Genomic DNA, 21,022 nt, shown 5'->3' with positions numbered 1-21,022 from the left:
TTTTTCACCTTTTTTAGGTCCTACTCAATTGCTGTCATTTCTATAATGTTTCCTTTTTTAAAAATATGTTCCTTTGTCTTGTTTTGTTAAAGTTTTATTACAGTTATCTCTTTGAAAATTTTTTTTGAAATGGGAAATGTGGGGGATCAATTTTCATATTTTGAAATGATGTTAATTTAATCCATACTCATGATTGAAAGAAAAATTATTTTTTCCTTAGAAATTGGAATGCATTGCTCAGTTGTTTTCTAGCCTTTCACTTGTAGGACAGGGTCAGATGCTATTCTTATTCTCTATAAATAGTGTTTTTTTTTTTTTTTAAGAAATTTTAAGGATTTTTCTCTTTTTATTTGGTGTTCTGAAATTTCACCAGTTGTTTAGGAAAGTTAACTGTGTCAGACTCTTTACTCCTAGATGATGAGACAAGAATGAAGTATTATTTAATCCTTATCTGCATGAGATGCTGTGTTACTTGTTATACCAAGAGCTTTTGAAATGCATTTGTTCTCTAGGAGCTTATAATAACAGTCAGTTAACAGGCAGGACTGTGGAATAATATGCCAGTTAAGAGCACAGAATATATAAACAAAAGGACATCAGAAGTGTTCCTGCTGTGAATGGCTTGCTTCTTATACTCCTACAGGAATGGAAATATTGACACGTATAAGAGTGTGAATAGCAGCTAGACACTTAGCTTTGACAGCATTGACTGACTGTACAGTAATTCTAAATTAGATTTTAATTAGGTTTTTTTTCACTAAAGCTTTTATTTTTTAGCTTTTAAAAATTGAATCATGATGGTGGTGATAGTGTTGATGGTTGTGATAATATTTAACATTTTTTGAACTTTTCTTTGTGTCAAGCACTGTAGTAATCACTTCCCTTCCCTTTTCTTATTTGGTATTGATAAAATAGTCCACAGAGGTATTATTATTGTCTCTATTTTATAGATGAGGAAATTGATGCTTTGTAAAATAAGTGGCAGAGCCAGGTTTTAAACTTAGGTCTCTTGGAATGCAGAGCTTGTTGCTTTTAACCACTACTACGCTATACAATGATGTAGTAACTATTACGTACTTCAGAAGCTCTGCCTTAGGAGGCCAATTTTTATTAATCTGCTTTAGTAGCTGAGTTAATTGCATTTTTTTCCCAAACCTTTTTCTACCAGTTGTATTTGTTACTGGAATTATGTTAAGTAAATAAATTAATGAAATGAAATAGATTGTTGAAAGTAGATGAGACAATTCATAAAAATTGGGGGATAGACGGTAACTAAATGTGATTTGATATATGGATTGTTTTGCATTTATCTTTAAGTTCCTACCTTATCACAGAGAAACTGAAACTTGAAGTTTTAGACAATTTATGTGTGATTTGGCTCACATAAAAACAAAAGTTGAAACTCCACTCAAGTGAGAAGATTTTGGGTCTACATCAGAGATGGGTAAATGAAGTACATCATACAATTTTAGTTAAAACATTCACTATACATGTAAACAGATATGCACACACTACGTAGAAATATTTTTGTTTTAACTCTGATTAACTGACCAAATGAAAGGTCTGCTGAACTTGAGCACAGGGTGGGCAAACTGTCTTTAAAGAGCCAAATAGTAAATATCTTAAGCTTTGTGGGCAGTGAGGTGCCCTTACTTCAACTGTTCTTCAACACCTTCAACTGTTCAGCTCTCCCCTGGCAGCCTGAAAGCAGCCATAGACAATATAAATAAGTTTGTGTGGCTGTGTTCCAATAAAACTTTATTTAGAGATATAGACTGTTGGCTAGATTTGGCTCCTGGGCCTGATACTCTGCTCTTGAATTATAATTCATAAAGTTTGAAAATGTTTTGAACATCTGTAGTATTAAGTAGTGGACTCTGATTTCTGAGCAGAGTAGGAACAGAACTCTGGGTAGATTCAGAGTGATCTTAGGAGTTCTTTTATAGTCTATTAGTGGTTAGAAGGACCATGTGGACCCTTGATGGTATCTCACCGTTGTTGGTCTAGCTTCAAAGTGTTTGAAAGTCAGGTTTTCTCTGAAGTATGTTAATAAACTCTCTGCTAGCTGTGCCTAGATTGAAACCACTGGAATAGATCTCTGATCTAAATACCTGCAATATCCAGGGTCAATTAACATATAGTATAAACTTGGGAGTATAAATTTTACTTAAGATAATTTCATAAGTTTTAGCACTCTATTGAATCATATACAAAGTGTAGTAATTGGGTAACTGATATTTAGCATATAATAGAATCTTGAAAATTTAGAGTGGGAAGCGACCCTTTGGATCTAGCACTCTTTTGTATAGGAAACTTATGCCCAGGAATATTAAGAGACTTAAATCACATGACTCATTAATAACAGACCAGGGAAAGATCATTAAGATGTTAATTATTTCTATACCATGTTGTCTTCCTATATGGTCAAATTTGTACAAAATTTTGATTTATATGCAACCTTTTCAGGACTCATTTTATGAGTGTATATGTCCTAGATCAGCTATTTAAAAGAAGAATATTAGTTATTTATGGATGTATTATATGTAATATCTTCTATAGTGATGTTAAAAATGCCCCCCCTAGGGACACCTGGGTGGCTCAGCGGTTGAGCCTCTGCCTTTGGCTCAGGGTGTGATCCCTGGATTCGGGATCGAGTCCCACATCGGGCTTCCTGCATGGAGCCTGCTTCTCCCTCTGCCTGTGTCTTTGCTTCTCTCTCTCTCTGTCTCTCATGAATAAATGAATAAAATCTTTTTTAAAAAATGCCCCCCAAAATTGTTTGATTAATTCTATTCAGCTTGCAAATAGCCTTTAGCAGCTTTTAGCCTTCAATCTTAGAACTGGTAATTTTTTTTACTGTAATGTAGCTTTTATTTATCCAAATGTTTATGAGCAGATCCTTTTAGCATACTTTGTTTTTTTTTTTTTTTTTAGCATACTTTGATTAACTGACTGAAATGCCTTGAATTTGTGTTGCTCTAAATGATGGCTAAAGGTTTCTTTGAAGGCTGTATAGTCAGTATATATACTCCTTAATCATATAATTTTTATATATGTATTTTCAATTAGTGGTAACTCGTCAAAATGCAGTTGTAGATTTTGAAAGCATTTTTTTTAGTGGGAGGGTGGAGAAAGAGGTGGGGGAGGGGCACTGGGAGAGGGTGAGAGAATCATAAGCAGGCTCCACACCCAGTGTGGAGTCTGACACAGGGCTTGATCTTACAACCCTGAAATCATGACCTGAGCAAAGATCAAGAGTGGAATACTTAACCAAGTGAGCCACCCAGGTGCCTCTTGAAAGCATTTTAAAGCCCAAATGTTTGATTTATAGATTTTATATTTAAAGTGTTATACATGCTCTTTACATTGCCATGTTTACATTAACTTTTTTTTTTTTTAAAGATTTTATTTATTTACTCATGAGAGACACAGAGAAAGAAGCAGAGCCATAGGTAGAGGGAGAAGAAGGCTCTCTGCAAGGAGCCTGATGTGGGACTCAATACTGGACCCTGGGGTCATGTCCCAAGCCAAAGGCAGACACTCAGCCGCGGAGCCACGGTGTCCCTTTACATTAACTCTTAATACATAGGGTATAGAATCATTTTAACCATAAATAATACAGGCAGTAAAACTATCCAGATTTGTGATAATTTTATAAATACTATAAAATTTATATTATTTACTATAAAATAGTTTTATAAAAACTATTTTTTTCAATTGAGTTGAAGAAACCATTACTCTCAACTGTGAGTAAGCTTAGATATATTTCTTTTTCACCAAACTCAAGATACTTCCTGTTGGAATATGCTTACCAGTTCTAACTTACTTATTAATCCAGGTATTCTTGCCTTTCTATATCTGTATCTCTATCTTCAGCCTTAGGTGAACTTCTCAGCCCTATATGATAGAGGAGTAGAACTGCTTTAGTTCTGCTTAACTGTCTTTTCCTCTTGTTAAGGCACCTGTAGACCCAGTTTAGGAAAGTTCTTTTTCTTCTAAAACATTCTTCTTTCTCTTTTTCTATCTCTGTAGTTTTATTTATTGAGGTAGAAAATAGGAGCTAAAGGAATGTGATGGGAAAATTTTACCCTTTTTGTTTAAAGTGCAAATTTGACTCAGCAGTGAGTCAGACAGTGAGTTTAGTTAGTCCTGGGGAATCTTGGAGAATAAGCCAGTCTGCTTAGGGAGACGGTCACAGATATTTGGGATGCTGGAAACAGAGCATTGTGAAACTGAGCGGAACAGTCTACAGGGGAAGACTTCCCAGAAAAGATGACATTAGGATGGACCTGAAAATACAGATGGACATTTGCGAGTAAGAAATGGAGAAAATATGTTCTGGTTCTCATGAACCTTATATACAAGAACAGAGTGTGTGAGGTCTGGGGTTGTTAGGGGAATTGCATCTAGTCTAGATGACGAAAATGTAGGCACTCTCACAGTTGAGAGTAATGATTTCTTCAACTCCTCAATTGAAAAAAATAGGTTTTACTGTTTATAAAATTATCATGAATCTGGATGGTTTTACTGCCTATATTATTTATGGTTAAAATGATTCTGTACCCTAGGTATTAGTTAATGTAAAGGGACACCATGGCTCAGCAGCTGAGTGTCTGCCTTTGCTTGGAAGGTAGTATTTCATGTCATTGTTAAGAATCTTGATGCTGTACTAATTTGGAGCTTTACCTTTGGTTTATTGGGGGGAGCCACCAAAGGTTTTAAAGCAGTGGAATAATACGAATTTATTTCTGCTTTCATTAAGAGCTGGAAACTCAGATGTCTTTAGGGACCAGGCAGGTAACTTTTTTTTTTTTTTTTTTTCCAGGCAGGTAACTTATATGAAGCTGACAGATATTAGATAGCAGGAAATGGTCAGGCCCACAGAACTAGTCAGGCCTGACTGAAGCCTTTCACATATAAGTTGGGGAAAACTATGTCTGCCGGGTCAAACAGAATATTGACCAAATCCAATCTGAAATGAAGACCCTGCTCAGAGTTATCCCTGAGAGCTTTTTGGAAGATGTTACACAATGTTTGGTATATAGTAGGTTGATGGTGTTTGTCAAATAAATGGCTGATGGATTGAAGGGTGGGTGTGGGTGTTGTGCAAGATTCATTAGGAGGCCATTAAGATAATGCAAACAAAAGGTACTAACGCTTGAGTTAGGACACACAGTTGAGAAAGAAGCATAGGTAGATATGAGAAATACTGAAAGGGTAGAACTGTCAGATTTGATTACCAGTTAACACATGAAGAGAGGGAAGAATTAAAGATGACACAGAGTTTTCCAGCTTATATCGAATGGGTGGTGATGATGTGAATCAAAAGAGGGAGAAGGGGGGATCCCTGGGTGGCGCAGCGGTTTGGCGCCTGCCTTTGGCCCAGGGCGCGATCCTGGAGATCAGGGATCGAATCCCACATCGGGCTCCCGGTGCATGGAGCCTGCTTCTCCCTCTGCCTTTGTCTCTGCCTCTCTCTCTCTCTCTCTCTCTCTCTCTCTCTGACTATCATAAATAAATAAAAATTAAAAAAAAAAAAGAGGGAGAAGGTGGGAGAAAGAACAACTGCAGGAGAAGATACTATTTTGGGGGGAAGAGGTGGAGGTGAGGAATGTTTTAATTCTTTCTAAGTGCCAAGGTACTTATCATGACTATCATTTTTGGTATATTATTTTGGGGCCTTTAAGTCTCATTCTCATTCTTCAATCATTCATCCATTGTTCTTTGAACAGAAATTATCCCAGAATCTTTTTTAGGTTTTTAAAATTTTTTTAAAGGAAAATCTCAGTTCTGCCTACAAGTATTCCCTTAACCTCTATCTGTGGCTGTGGCTATTTTTCAGGCATAAACCCTGAGATACCTTAATTTTTCCGATAAGATATCAACCCGACACTGTTGATTGTCAAACTTCATACTTTTGTTTACTCTCAGTTTTTACTAGAGTAGTCTCCAATTCTCAACCTTAATCAAAAGTGTGCTTATGATAAATAGTATTTGTAGCAAATTGTCTAATTCCAACATAGTTTGGGCATATATCACTGAGACCATCAAAAAATGGATTACTTGTATTATTAGTTTTACTTTTCTGATACATTGCTTTTTATGTATCTACATCTGTATCTACATGTATCTACATGAAATAACACCAGAGGGATGATATTTCCTTAGCTTGCATTAAAGGTTTTGTAAGAAGCAAATGCAAGGAATCCATGAATCCATCATTATATATTTTATAAGACTATTGTCAAGGGTGTTGTGCATTAGGAGATAAAAAGTCATTGTACCCTTTTCTAGGACTCTGGTAAAATATTCTCCCAGAACTTCAATGCCAACAAAAGTGATTTTTGTTTCCTTGGGCTTTTTTGTTTTGTTTATCCCTTGAGTGCTGGTATGTTTTGATATTATGGATACTGAATTATGTTGGACCCTTCCTGTTTGTTTTGGCTGCTAGGACCTTGAGAGTCAAGTTTATAAACAGTTGTAAAAAATACCTGGTATAATTATACTTTTCACTTGTTCTGTTTGGTTTTAGTTTGTTTTAATTTTGTTGTTAGAATATTTTCTCTTGATTGTATTTATTTTGTTAGCTATCACAGGTCCTTTCTAGTAATTAGATACTATAATTCAAATAATATTGGTTCTAGTTTTTAATTTTTTTAACTGACCTAGGGAAATTAAAGGGAACAAAGGCAGATTCAACAACTAAGTACATTTTTCAAAGTGAACATAGTTGTGTAATTATAACCCAGAAATGCAAATAGAACATTTCTGTTATCCCAGAAACTTCCTTCATGCCCAATCCCAGTCATTTTTCTTCCAAGATAACCCCTGTTGTAGCTTCTGTCACCAAGTTAGTTTTGCCTGGTTTGAACACCATATAAGTGGTATCATATACTGACTTCTATATAGTAGACTTCTTTTTTTTTTTTTTTCTAAATTTTGGTTTGTTTTTTTTTTTTAAGATTTTTATTTATTTATTTTATGATAGTCACACACTGAGAGAGAGAGAGAGAGAGAGAGAGAGAGAGAGAGGCAGAGACACAGGCAGAGGGAGAAGCGGGCTCCATGCAGGGGGCCCAATGTGGGACTCGATCCCGGGTCTCCAGGATCACGCCCTGGGCCAAAGACAGGCGCTAAACTGCTGCGCCACCCAGGGATCCCCGATAGTAGACTTCTTTTGTCCAATATGTTTTTGAGGTTCAGGTGATACATTTTCATTGCTATAGTGTTTCATCATATAAATATGTCACACTTCATTTAATTGTTCATAAACAATTGTGTTTCTTTAAGTTTTGCCTGTTACAAGTAATGCTGCAAGAGTTGTGTATGCATTTCTGTAAGATATGTATCTAAGACTCCTGGAATGTAGAATAAATATATATTGAGTTTCAGTGTTAGAGTTTTTCAGAGGTTGTATCAATTTCCCCTTCCTCCAACTTTGAATTCAGTGTTTCATTTGTCCTGCATCCTTGCCAACATTTGTTGAAGTCATTTTTTTTAATTTTTAAAAAATATTTTTAGCCATTCTGATTGTTTGTTATGTCTTCTTGTAGTTTCAGTTTGCATTTTTTGAATGCCCAGTTGGAGTACCTAGTATATATTTACTGGCCAATCAGATATCTCCTTTGTCAAGTATCTGTTCAGGCATTTTGCATTTTATTTTTATTCTTGTTATGTTGATCTGTTTGTGTATTCTTCTGTTTGTACCATGCTATCTATTTTAGTATATGTCCACCAACATTGTTTTTCAGATATTCCTACCTATTCTTAACCATTTGAGTTTCGACATAAATTTTAGAAGCAGCTTGACAGTTTTCATATACACATACAAAGCAAAACTGGCCAGAATTTTAATTAAAATTTCAGTTATTCTAGAAGATCATTTTGACGAGAACTGATATCAATGATATTACAGGTTATAGTTTATTTAAATGGTATATATCTTCATATATTTATGTCTTGTTTTAGCTCAATTTTGTATTGTATATTTTAAATTAGATTTATTCCTTGGTATTTGTTTTTTTTTTAAATGACATCTTAAAAATATTCGTCCTCTAATTTTTTGTTCTTAGTATATAGAAATTGATTTTACTTTTGAAATTGTACTTTTTATCTATATTATGCTTTTTAATCTTTAAAACTTGCTATCAATTTTGAATTCTTGAATTCTTAGTTTTTATCTATAGATTCTTTCAGAGTTTCTACCTATACAATTTTGCTTCTAGTAATGACTCTTATTCTTTTCTAATTCTTTTCCTTTCATTTTTCTTGCTTTATTGCACTGTCTGTAGGATCAGCATATTTTACTGTTCATACTATTTGTGAATTTATGAATTTTTTATTCAGCTAGTATATATATATATATATCCCTTAGTTTGTCCTTAAAGATAGTCACATCTAACTCTGTTTTGTTTGATAGTGAATTGAATTCAAAGCTTCAAGATACTTTAGAACAAATTGAGGTAAGAAGGATTAATTACGTCATAAGTTAAAATGGTTTTCTCTTTTCAGAGGTTTTTGAAAAGTACATATGCATCTTATGTTTTGATTTTTGTGTTATCACCAGTGTTATAGATCACAGCACTTTATTGTTTTTTATTTGGGATATCTGTGCATGATCAAGTTAATGTTAATCTACTTATAAACTCAGTAATACTTTTGGAGTTATGCGATCTGAAAATGGCATGTTGTTTCTAAAAACACCATATCCAGAAAGATCCCCAAACTGTTAGTCATACATATATTTTCATGTAAATTATAGCCAAAACATTTACCATGTATTGATTATTTTTTGATTATTAACTTTTTTAGTTCAGTGAGCTAATTTGTTTAAAAATGATTCTTGGCCAATGAACCTTCCTAAATTCCTAAACCTTCTAATAAATGGAAAGGAAAAGATATGTCATTATGAGCAGGAAGTCTTGCTTTCCTCCTGCATTTATTCACAGTTCATCTCTTTCCTTGGCAATCTTTGAAAAGCAGAGTATTAATTCTAATAAATGTAATAATTATTTGTTATTTTCTAATATTTTATAATTTTCTAGATGAGAATACTTATAAAAATTGAAGTTGGACTTTCAAATGACCTTTTGTGAAAGTAGTTTTTCATCATAAATGCAATTATTTACTGATTGTGAGAATGACAATTTATTTGATAAAGATAATGCTTTGAAAATCCCTTAAGTAAATAAACACTTGAATATTGAAGACTTTCTTTTGAAAGCTCAGTACTTCTTTATTCTCAATATACAATATTATTCTGTGCTTATGTAGAGAATCATTATTTTGAAATGAAATAGTTGAAATAGAAATCCTTAAACAAAGTTGGTGCTTATGTAGAGAATCATTATTTTGAAATGAAATAGTTGAAATAGAAATCCTTAAACAAAGTTGGTGCATATGCACTTAGACATATAAGGTCAATGTAGTATCATTGTGAATTACTTTTCAGTGATTATAGAAGGGCTATTATTATTTTTTAGTAGTCCTACAAATTCAGTTCATATAGTTGTAAGATTTTAGCAGATGCTTGAGGAAACATAAAGTAAAAATAAAAAATAAAATTCCATTAGTAACTATTATTCTGTGTCCCTTGAAACACAGGCATGGGTCTTTAGATACTCATATATTAATAACATCTTAGTAAATCTGATTATAGTTGGTAATACATGAGAATTATAATCTATTTTTATTTAAATTTGTTTTTGACTGTTAAGTCTAGTGTGAGAGTAAATGTCTTTAGATATTAATTAAAAGTGACAAATTAGTCTCAACAGTTTCTTCTCATTGCCTTGAATACATAATTCCTTAACTGCCTCTTGCCTTCTCTCTTAATTCCATAGGAACAGTTGGATGTAGCTCTTTCCAAAATCTGTAAGAATTTTGACATTAACCATTACACTAAGGTTCAACAAGCTTATCGACTTCTTGGAAAAACACAGGTTAGTTTTGAAAGAATGTTTGCTTTTTTTTTTTTTAATTGGGAATCTGTTGATCTTTATGAATGCTCAGATCTGAGTATTACTAATGTAGCATCCTTAAAAAGTTTCATTTAACAAAGTACATTTTAATGCCATATTAATATAGATTCACATAGTCTCAGTATATGGACTATGATTGACACATTACAGAAGTTTGTTTTGAGCTATGAAGTGTTTGTCAGGTTTAATAATTTCACACTTTTAGGTAGGTTTTTTTTTTTTTTTTTTTAAGTGTATTAGATGAGGATTCATTTTGGAGAGGATGTGTACGTTTTTACCTCAGCTCTTGGTCCTCGGTGAGAATTTCTTAATTTGAAGCTTCATGGTTCCTAGATAGGCCGGCATGGTTTCCTCCAAGTGATAGGTCAGCTTGTGTATATTGTGTATGTTTATTTATAAAAAAGGTCCATTTCATTTATCAGATTTTTCAAAGGATTCTCTTATTCTCCAAATGTCCTCACTATTCCCATGTTGTATAGGTTTACCTACTCTTACTGCTCAAGGGCTTCCTTTCCTTGAAAAATCTGCCACAAGTGTCACTGTTTGAAAGTTAAGTATACCTTCTGCATATACAGGATTATACATTTATCTATAAAACAGCTAAACAGGATAGATGTAAATGTTTTCTTCCTTTAAATGGTCTCCTACCTTAGAAGGAGATCTAAGAATTTACCAAACCATTGAAACTTCGTTTACTTTTAAAAACTGAATAAAGAAATTTGTTGCCTGGAAAAATTACAAGAAGATAGACTCTTGGTCATTTTGGACATGTTTAAGGACCCTTGAGAATATGATTGTAACTTCTAATTACCTTTATTAGACTAATTCTTATACTTATTAAATATTTATTATCACCTAATGTGTGCCTTGCTCCAGGCACCTCAATATGGGCCCTCATCTATCTTATCTTCTAGTAAGGGAAGCAAACGTTAAAGAAATAAATGGGGCAGCCGGGGTGGCTCAGCGGTTTAGCACCGCCTTTGGCCCAGGGTGTGATCCTGGAGACCTGGGATCGAATCCCACGTTGGGCTTCCTACATGGAGCCTGCTTATCCCTCTGCCTGTGTCTCTGCCTCTCTCTGTTTCTCTCATGAATAAGTAAATAAAATCTTAAAAAAAAAAAAAGAAAGAAATGGACAAGAGGTTGGGTTGCAATAAGTGCTATAAAGAAATACATATCAGGTAAGTGGACCAAGTCATAAAAAGTACTTATTTATATAGGATAGTTAGGAAAGGGTTCTCTGAGAAGGTAACCATTGAGAAACATCCTGAACAATGTAAGGGAATGATGGCAGAGGGGTTCCAAAGATGTGATTATGCATGACATGTCTAGAAAAGGGCAGGATGGGTACCAGTCATAAACACAAAGCAACAGACCAGTGTTCACCATGAAGATTTATTTTTAGGGATATAATGTGGTTATTTGAAGGGATTATTTGCAAATAACAGTACAATTATAATTTAATGAATAGTATTGATTTTTGTGCTGTATCTATAATTGATAAAGATTTTTCCTGTATTTTTCAAATCCATTGAAATTTACCTATTTTAATAACATAAAATTATGTTGTGTGTGTTTTTTCTTTCCACAGACAGCAATGGATCAACTTCACATGCACTTTACTCAAGCCATTCATAATACTGTATTTCAAGTTGTTCTTGGTTATGTGGAGCTATGTTCAGGAAACACAGATACAAAATTCCAAAAGCTGCAGTATAAGGATCTCTGTACAGTATGTAGCAACTTAATTCTATTCATATTGCCTCTCTTTTAGTTTTTAAATTCATATTCCATTTTTCATAGCACATGCTATTTGAAGATGCTACTAAAATAATAAGAAATGTTTGCCAAAATTTTTTTTTCTCCCATATTGTTCTTTTTCTCATAATGGGAGATTCAGTCACACAAATGGTAAAGGTAGATGAGATGGTACAGATTTATGGAGTGCAGTTGCTTCTAAATGGACTCTTTACTCTGTCATAGCTTCTTTTACTCTTTTCTCTCAGGTTTTTAATTCTCTTCTGTGATTGTATGTAGGGTACTTCTAAGCAATCATCTTAGCTGGTTTCCTGTATACACTTTCAATCAGCCTTTCTGTGTGTATAGGTGCTGTAACCAATTTCTTTTCATCCTTAAAGAAACAGGCGTCTATAGGAAATATAACCACAGGTGAGAAGTGAACTGAGTTGGGCTCTGTTTTAAAATTGGTCCTGCTGATGGATTGATGGAGGGTGTGAGAAAAAGAGAATGATGAACAACTGGGAGAACAGTGAGTGGTGTCATTTGTATTTACAAGGAAGACTGATTTGTAGTGAAAAGTCATGAATTCTGTTTCATACCTATTAGCATTCAAGGGAACTTGTTCAGGAGGCAGTTGGATAAAAGAACTTACGGAGATGAGAGCTGAAGTTATAGAGTCATCGGAATATAATTGTACTTAAAGCCATGATATTTGGTAAGAAGATTGAGTGTAGATAAAGGACCTTGAGGCCCTTAGGCCTTGTGATGTTCAGAGATTAGGTAGGGAGGAGAGACCAGTTAGAAGGATATGAGAAAAAATAGCTAGCTGTGTGGGAGAAAAACTAAGAGGTGGTGGATCAGCCTACAGAAGGCAGTATTTCCATAAGAATTGACTGTAAACCTATGTCAGATGTTTCTGAGAGTCTGTATAAGGTGATATAACAGAATTAACAACGTGGAGGTCATTGTTGACCTTGGTCTCTACTTCTAGTTCAAGAATGTTTTGTATCTCTCACTGGAGGATTCTTGAATTATTTATAAAATCTACTTGGAAAATAACAGTTCTAGAAGGTAGATATCTATTCTCTACTGTAATTATGTCCAGGAGTTAGTATAAAATTAAGCTAATCTTCATTCTTTAGTGAATTTATCAAAAAGTTACATGTTCATTGGAAACTGGAGAAATCTTATTTGAGCTACAGCAAATATTCCAGGAGGATATGATTATATATGATAGATTATGGATTAAGTTAATAATAGCAGTGGATGGTTGTTAATATAGCTAAAATTTTTAAAAATCATTTCATAAATCCTGAGGACTGTCACAAATACAATAATTGTTAACTTAATGTGTGATATAGTTGCATAATTACATTTTTAAATATCCAGTTTTAAGTACAGCCATCATTTGTTAAATTTCAGTGATTTTGAAATGTGTTGTTTATCTTATTCATATATTTTTTTAGGTTGATAGCATATTTAAATTAAATATACAAGCAATCAATTTCATTTTTTGATTCTTTTAGTGTTGTGCTGAAGAGATGATTTAAATGGTAAAGCAATTTATTACAAGGTAGTGATTTCTCTGTTACAGCAGAAAATAACTTTCAATAATTAAAACAAACATTTTTTTTTTTTAATTTTTATTTATTTATGATAGTCACAGAGATTGAGAGAGAGAGAGAGAGGCAGAGACACAGGCAGAGGGAGAAGCAGGCTCCATGCACCGGGAGCCCGATGTGGGATTCGATCCCGGGTCTCCAGGATCGCGCCCTAGGCCAAAGGCAGGCGCCAAACCGCTGCGCCACCTAGGGATCCCTAAAACAAACATTTTAAACTAATTAGGCTTGTGTCTTTCAGTCGTCTTTGGTTAAATCTTGTGTGTGTTTGTGTATATGCATCGTGTACTTGGTTACCATTAAACTTTTATATATTTTTAAAAATCATAGACATATTTGTACTTCTGCTTCTTGAGAAAATCCTCTATACATTTACTTAACACAAAACTAAAAGTTGTACCTAACTTATAAATGTTTATGAACAAAAATTTGTGCTTAAAGTGTTCATCATAGCTTTTTAAAAAATTTTTCACTTTTTCTCAAAGTTGACTTTTGAAGTAGCTGTGTATATTTAAATTATCAGATAACAAGGGGCTTATCTTTCTTAATTTTATTTTGAGTTAATGTTTGTTAAAAGGACTCCAAGAAACATCTGGTAATTCTTTATAATATTATCCATCTATGTGTGATAGTGGTGAGGTATATATAATTAAATTAAGGAAACAAGTGATTTATTGGTATATTAGAGCTTAGTCATAGAACACCCTTGCCCCCCCGAACAGCTGGCACATATGTTATTATTCATCCAATATAGTCGTACACTTCTGGTTTACATTTCAAGCTGTGCTAAGATATGTGTTGAAGGAGTTTTGAAGTGGTAAGAATAGTAGCAAATATTGATGGCTTCATGAAGGAATTTCATTTGAGGAAAGGGTATAAACAGAATTAGGTATGGTAGACTATGTTGAAAGAACAGACTCAGAGGAGTACAATAATGAAGTGAAGAGTGTGATACATTTTAAGGTGGCCCATTTTCTTTGGAATGATTCTCAATAAAAAATCAAAGAAGTTCAGAAATTACCCTGAGCCTCTTAGAAGTATTTACATCAGTGTTGCTACAAGCAGACAGGGATATGGATAACTCTGAAACCTAACAAGTTTTCATTTGTTTTGTAATACTGAATTCTGTTTGATCTATCTATCTATCTATCATCTATCTATCTATCTATCTATCTATCTATCTATCTATCTATGATTCTATTTATTTATTCATGAGAGACACACAGAGGCAGAGACATAGGCAGAGGGAGAAGCAGGCTCCATGCAGGAACCTGATGTAGGTAGGACTCTATCGCCAGACACCAGGATCACAACCTGAGCCAAACGCAGGCGCTCAACCACTGAGCCACTCAGGTGTCCCAAATTTGACATGTTTAAGCCAGGGAAAATTAGGAATAATTATTTCTCATTTTATCTATTTATCTATCTATCTATCATCTATCTATCTATCTATCTATCTATCTATCTATCTATCTATCTAAATCTATCTATCAATCAGTTAGATTGATGAAAAGATGTGGACTTTTAGTAACTGAGTTCTATAAATGGAGGTGACTGTCTCAGGAGAGGAAAAATGGAAGCAACCCTTAGAAATTTAATAAACTAATGAAAGGAAATTTAAATATGTTTTCCTATTGAGATCACATATAAAGGATCTGGAATGGCACAGTTCAGGCAAGGGAGATGATTTGTGAAGGAGTCTTTAATTAGAATGTAAGGTTCTTGGTTTTTCAATACATAGCAATTGGGAATCATTTTAGCCCTGATTAAAAGTAACTGATAATACTTACTGAGGTGGTGCTAGTGGAAGAGTATATCTGACAATGGAATGTCAGGTAAGAACAGAGTCCTCCGGAGATGTGTATAAGATGTTGACTGGTAGATCTTAGAAATGAGAAGAAAGAGTTCAGGCATTTGAGCAGTTGGTTTTCTTTGTATAATAGTAGTATTTTGAAGGAAGTCCTTAATCACAGAGTTTAAATATAACATTAAAAAATGAAATACATAAGGGGCACCTGGGTGGCTCAGTTGGTTAAGCATCTGCCTTTGGCTCAGGTCATGATCCCGGGGTCCTGAGATCAAGCCCTGAGTTGGGCTCCCAGTTCAGCAGGGAGTCTGCTTCTCTCTCTGTCACTGCTCCCCTGCATGTGCTCTCAAGCGCTCTTCTTTCTCTCTCAAATAAATAAATAAAATATTTTTAAAAACTGAAGTACATGAAATAATATACTGATCAGAGTTGAAAGGAATGGAGTTCCTATAAACAGGGAACAATTGTGTTTCCTTTAAATGGAAAGAGATTGGAAATGAAGAGATCTAATCATCTGCTTGTCCCTGTTCATAGTATTTTTAAAAACCACTCATATCTGTCTATTACTAAATGGGCTAGAATGAAATTGAACTAAAATTTTTTGATATCCCTTTACAAAGAAATCTGGGACAAAATTAGGGTTCTGTTTCTATTTACTCTGGTAAACGGAGAACTTCAGAGTTCTTAAGACCATCAGCATCCTATCCTGTTATGACATTTCTGCCATTTGTATCCTGTCAGCCATTGCTCTGAGTTTAAAAGCTTAGTTGGCTTTGAGCTTATTGAAATTATTTTGTTATTGAATGTACTTACTTCTCTTTCTTTACCAAACAATGTTTTCTGAATGATTTAATTAGAAACACAATTTTTCTTTTTATAGTTTATCTTTTAGTCTGGTTTTCCTGTTTTTCTTGAATGTATTGGCTTACAGCTGTTAGATCAGTAATTTAGGCTCTTTTAAAAATGTGTACATTATTTTGAAGCTCAAATTCTGATACTTAGCAAAATTTTCAAATGAGAATCAAACCTCATTCATTTCTGGAAAGGGCCAATGTAAAGGTTTATTTACTGAAAAAAATTAAGCCTTGTTTGTGATAGTATTTGCATAGATGTACCTTTAATGTTTATACCAGTCTGTGGAGAGATTTATAGACATCAAGTGGATGCTCTTTATTTAGTGATGTTGTAGAGAAACTTTTTGTAGATTTTTTGAAAGTTTATGAACTATGCATCAATTTAAAACATTTTTTTTTACAACCTTCTTTGGCAGGCTGTTGGATTTCCCTGGGAAGCTTATACTAAGATGTTAATTAGGATGTTATTGATTAAATTTATGATAATAGAGCTGGCTAAAGCTGGTTGAAATTTTCCCAACCACTTAAAATTTTTCATTTCCAAATGAGCGTAATGAGTTTTGAGTTCTGTTTTTGAAATGAACTTGATAATGTAGTAATACTTTGGTGAAAAATTGAGTTTTGTTTTTTTTTTAAACTTTATGAAATAATTTCAGTATGTGTGTGTCTTTTTTTTTAAAGATTCATTTATTCATGAGAGTCACACAAAGAGAGAGGCAGAGACATAGGCAGAGGGAGAAGCAGACTCCCTAGGGGGAGCCTGATGTGGGATTTGATCCCAGGATCTTGGGATCCACAGGCAGATGCTAACCACTGAGCCACCGAGGTGCCCTTCAGTATGTGTTTTCTCAGAGTCTGGCACACTGGAGGTATTTAGTAAATGTTTCTTGAGTAAATTGGTTTGTCCTCTTTGTCTCAGACTAATTGGTATAGTGTTGACACATTTCAAATTTAAGTATGAGGGAAAGAGAACCAACATTGTGTACCTTCTGTGTACTGTGTACTTTTTCTAAAGTTTCTATTTATTTATTTGAGAGAGAGAGTGGGGTAGGAGGGGCAGAGAGAGAGAGACTCTCAATCAGACTGAGCTGAGCATGGAGCCTAACTCTTGGCTCCATCTCATAACGCTAAGATCATGACCTGAGCTGAAATAAAGATGCTTAACCGACTGAGCCACCCAGTTGCTCTTCTGCCATGTACTTTTGCAAATGGTTTATGTGCATACATCATAGAAAGACAAACTGAAGACTGGTTTAATGTTTCATTCTTCTAGGCTTTAAAAATTTTATTATAAATAATATCTTGATATTGAATTATAATTCAGTGTCAGTTTCTTTGATGGTTAGTAAATATCTTTAGTAAGATCTCCTTTGAACATACCGTTTATTTTGATGTTCATATAGAAACCTAAAGACAAATTCCTCTTTTTAGCAAAAAACATGTTTCTATTCCCAAATTCTCAGAACATTTTCTGTTATGAAGAATATGTTTTTTCTCATCAGCTAAGCATGTTTTTGCTTCTCTGTAACTCTGTAACTGTCTCGTTATTCTTTTGCTGTTTTCTGACTTAAAATAGTCTGGTATTTATATGTTATTACATTACTTAGAGTCTTTATAGAGTTAGAATGTAGATTATATAAGTAGTTGCTCAAATTAAGCAATCATTAATTAACATGTTTACTTTTAAAAATATACATATTTGAAATCATAGAAGTAAAACATTAATAGAAAAATATACATAAGCAAAAAGAAGAAAATAAAAATTATTTATGCATGCAAAACTGGTTCTTTTAATGTGTACGTAAGTGAATAACTTTTAAAAGTAGGATTATGCTGTACAAACAGTTTTATAACATTTTCCCCCACTTTCTATGTTATAAATAATTTTTCATATAAGTAAATATGCTACCTGCATAACTTTTAAGAGCTTGACAATATTTCAGTGTAAGATCTTCTGGATTAATTAACCAGTTTTCTATTCTTAGATATTTGTTTTATTTCTAGCTTTTGTCATTATGAACAACACTGTAGTAAATATTCTTAAAGCTAAATCTTTGCACACATCTTTCATTATTGAGGGTAAGAAATGAAATTGCATTGTCAAAGGCTTTGCATTTATAAGGTTTTTGGTTCATTTTTTCCAAAGTTGCCCTCTAGAAAGTGTTTCAATTTATACTCCCCATCAGTGATGTCTGCTTTTATCCCTTTCCCTATATTCATGAATGCTGATTATTTTGTATTTATTAGCTTAATTGTCAGATACCAGAAGGTAGCATATCAAGAATAATTTATGTTGTTTATCACACAGGCATATTTAGGATGTGGAAGAAATTAAACTGGGATATTTAATTGATTGTTGGGGTTAATTTGGTTGATTTGTTGGATAGGTGAGTAGATATTTCTCTCATTGGAAAGTACATATTTGAACATTTGGTCAAAGAGAGAAGTCTTTTCAGTTAGAAGAGTAATATTATACATTTCCTTGAGTGGCTTCCGCAGGTCTGTTTTAAAATACTCCAAAGAATAAAGCTGTCAGATTTATTATCACATATTTGTACCATCACGACTCCTATATTTTCTTACATATGAATATATATTGATTTCTATATATTTAAGATAAAATAAAAACTAAGCTTTACTAATTTTTAAAAACTCAAACTTAATATCAAAAGACAGGTAAGGAAAAATGTTCCATGCTATTTATTCTCTGAATTGTCAAGAACCATGAAGGTTCTGAAATTTCATCCTCCTTACAAACTGACAAGCTAGCCTGTTACCCTTTCATGGATGCAGGCATAAGACACAACGCTCCATTTTCTTAATACTCTGACTTGCTAAGTATAAACCAGTTCCCTTATCATTACTCAGCTTTGTTAATCAAGTAATCAGTTCAGTTCAACAAGTATAGATACGGTTTTACAGAATATATAACCCAGTAAGGTGTCAACATTAATTTTGGTCAGAGGTAGGATAAGAAAAGTTCAAACAGCATAAAGTGTCATTGGGGTCAACACCTTTTTTTAAGGGATCTAAGGAAGGCAAAACTATCTTATTGTTAGGAGGTTGCAAGTTTTGAGCTAGGTCTTAGATTTCAATAGGCACAATGTATATGGCTGGGTCCAAGGGATAGTAAGGTACTATCCTGAGCAATGGCATGAGAAAAGTAGAGCATAGAGCAGGAAAAGCAACCATAGGTTGTCCAGCTTGGTTTAACTGGATTTTCAATATTGAAGATTTAGTTGTTTACAGTGTTATCTGGGACTGTGAGTGCCCCTGGAGTGCACGTTTTGGGCTGTAGTTATCTGGGTAGCCAGTCTTCCCTCTTTGGCTGGAAATGAAAGGGTTTTCTGGTCACTTGTGTGGCAAGGCCTCTGGGCTGTCCAAGTCGAAGAATCTGTCAGTGTAATGTAGACTCCTGGGCGAATTGTGTGTGTGTGTGTTGTTGGGGGAGGGTTGGGAATAGATGCTAAAGAACCAACCTGTTTTTAGAGCATGGCATGCACTGCCAGCAGAAACAAAAAATAATTTACTGATAGCCATTCTTGAGATCTGTCAAGAAACCCTATTTTTAATTTGATAGTGTTCTTACATTTAAATACTGTCCCTTTTTTGGGTGCTAATCTCAGCTTAGAGGTTCACAGCATTTTATCACCTGTAATTTTGAAAAATAAATTATGTATTCTAATTATACCTGCTTTGCTTGTTTTATTTGTATTAAGATGTCTAATTTGATTCAGGCCATATTTAACAGCAATTCGAAAAACATGAGAATCGTTTAAAGGCAACCCTTCTGTTTTACAATTTAAAAAAGATGCTAGTTAGTTGGTTCCAAGTTAGCATCACTTATATCATACAGAAAATATGATTTAATGGGTATATACAATTATAGTATTAATGATAAAATGCCTGGGAGATGGGAGTGACTATTTTCTCACCATGATATATTTGTGTTTTTATATCATGAATGAATCCAGTTTGGTACAAGGAAAGTTGTGCTATAGCATATGTATAATTGTTGTCTTTGGAGAGTCATAGTGTTTAAAGCTTCAGAGAGAATGTAGGTTATTTGTTTCATCCCTAGGGGTGTCTAGATGAATGAAGTGATATTACAGCATCATGACCAAGTAAGTCACAAAGTTGGGCCCTAAGCCCAAAAGTGTGCTATCTGTTCCACTATACTGTGCACGTCTCTGGCTTCCAATGGCTAGAAAGTACTGATGATGTTCAATTTTATACAGCTTGGCCTTTAATAGACGTAATTAGAGGTTGGAGAGATCTTGTAATTGCTTGGCTCAGCCACTTTCTTAGGTCCAGAGTTCAGCCTCCCCAGAAGTGTTTCTAGCTCCTGGGCCTAGTGCTGTTTGGATCTGCAGCATACTTCCTGAAGCCTCCCAGACAAGCCGTGGTCCTCCCCACCAGCTTCTTCTACATCATTCACAGTGCTAACAGCATTCATCTGAAGATAATGCTAACTCTTTGTTGTTTTTTGAAATCCATCTATCAGTGTGTATATGAAGTTGGGGATGGGGGATGGCAGCCCTGGGAGTTTTGGGTCTCTGTGTGGATGCCAAGACATCTGTTCCCTTTATGTTTGTCAGGATGTGATTAGAGTGTTAAATCTAAGTGAAGCAAGAACAAAAAATACCTTAAGGATACTCCTAAGAATTTTTATTTTGACGTTTTAACATAAAAATCATCTTCCTGAAATTTTTTTAGGTATTTGGTAATAGAGATTTCTTTTTTTTTTTTTTTTTTTTTTTTTGGTAATAGAGATTTCTGATCAGGGTAAAAGTAAATTAGTAAGAATTAAAAAACTAAATCTAGCAGCCTCCTTTTTTCATATGAAACACTTAGCTTTGCACTTAATCCACTTTTAAAAGGTGGCATTTTTTTTTCATTGTGTGCTTCAAATTGGGAAAGGCTGCTTGTATTCATTTCACATTTTTTGAAAATAGCCTCTATATTCTTACTTATTGTTTATAATTAAGGCTAAGATGTTGCTGGTTTTACTAAGCTGATTTT

General features: G+C 33.9%; 1 protein-coding gene across 6 annotated transcripts in view; it reads left to right on the top strand.

Moving 5' to 3' along the window:
• VPS50 (VPS50 subunit of EARP/GARPII complex) overlaps positions 1-21,022 on the top strand; it is a 133,150-nt gene that overhangs the window by 34,508 nt on the left and 77,620 nt on the right. For all 6 annotated transcript variants that reach the window (XM_072784173.1, XM_072784171.1, XM_072784172.1 and 3 more), the window contains 3 exons: positions 8,420-8,462; positions 9,843-9,941; positions 11,572-11,712. In XM_072784173.1, coding sequence (XP_072640274.1) covers positions 8,420-8,462; positions 9,843-9,941; positions 11,572-11,712 — 283 coding nt within the window. The remainder of the gene's footprint in view (positions 1-8,419; positions 8,463-9,842; positions 9,942-11,571; positions 11,713-21,022) is intronic.

Source organism: Canis lupus, chromosome 18 (genome assembly GCF_048164855.1).
Source record: "Canis lupus baileyi chromosome 18, mCanLup2.hap1, whole genome shotgun sequence".
NCBI classification, from domain to species: domain Eukaryota; kingdom Metazoa; phylum Chordata; class Mammalia; order Carnivora; family Canidae; genus Canis; species Canis lupus.
Note: the sequence above shows the minus strand (reverse complement) of the source record. Positions and strands in the feature narration are given on the sequence as shown.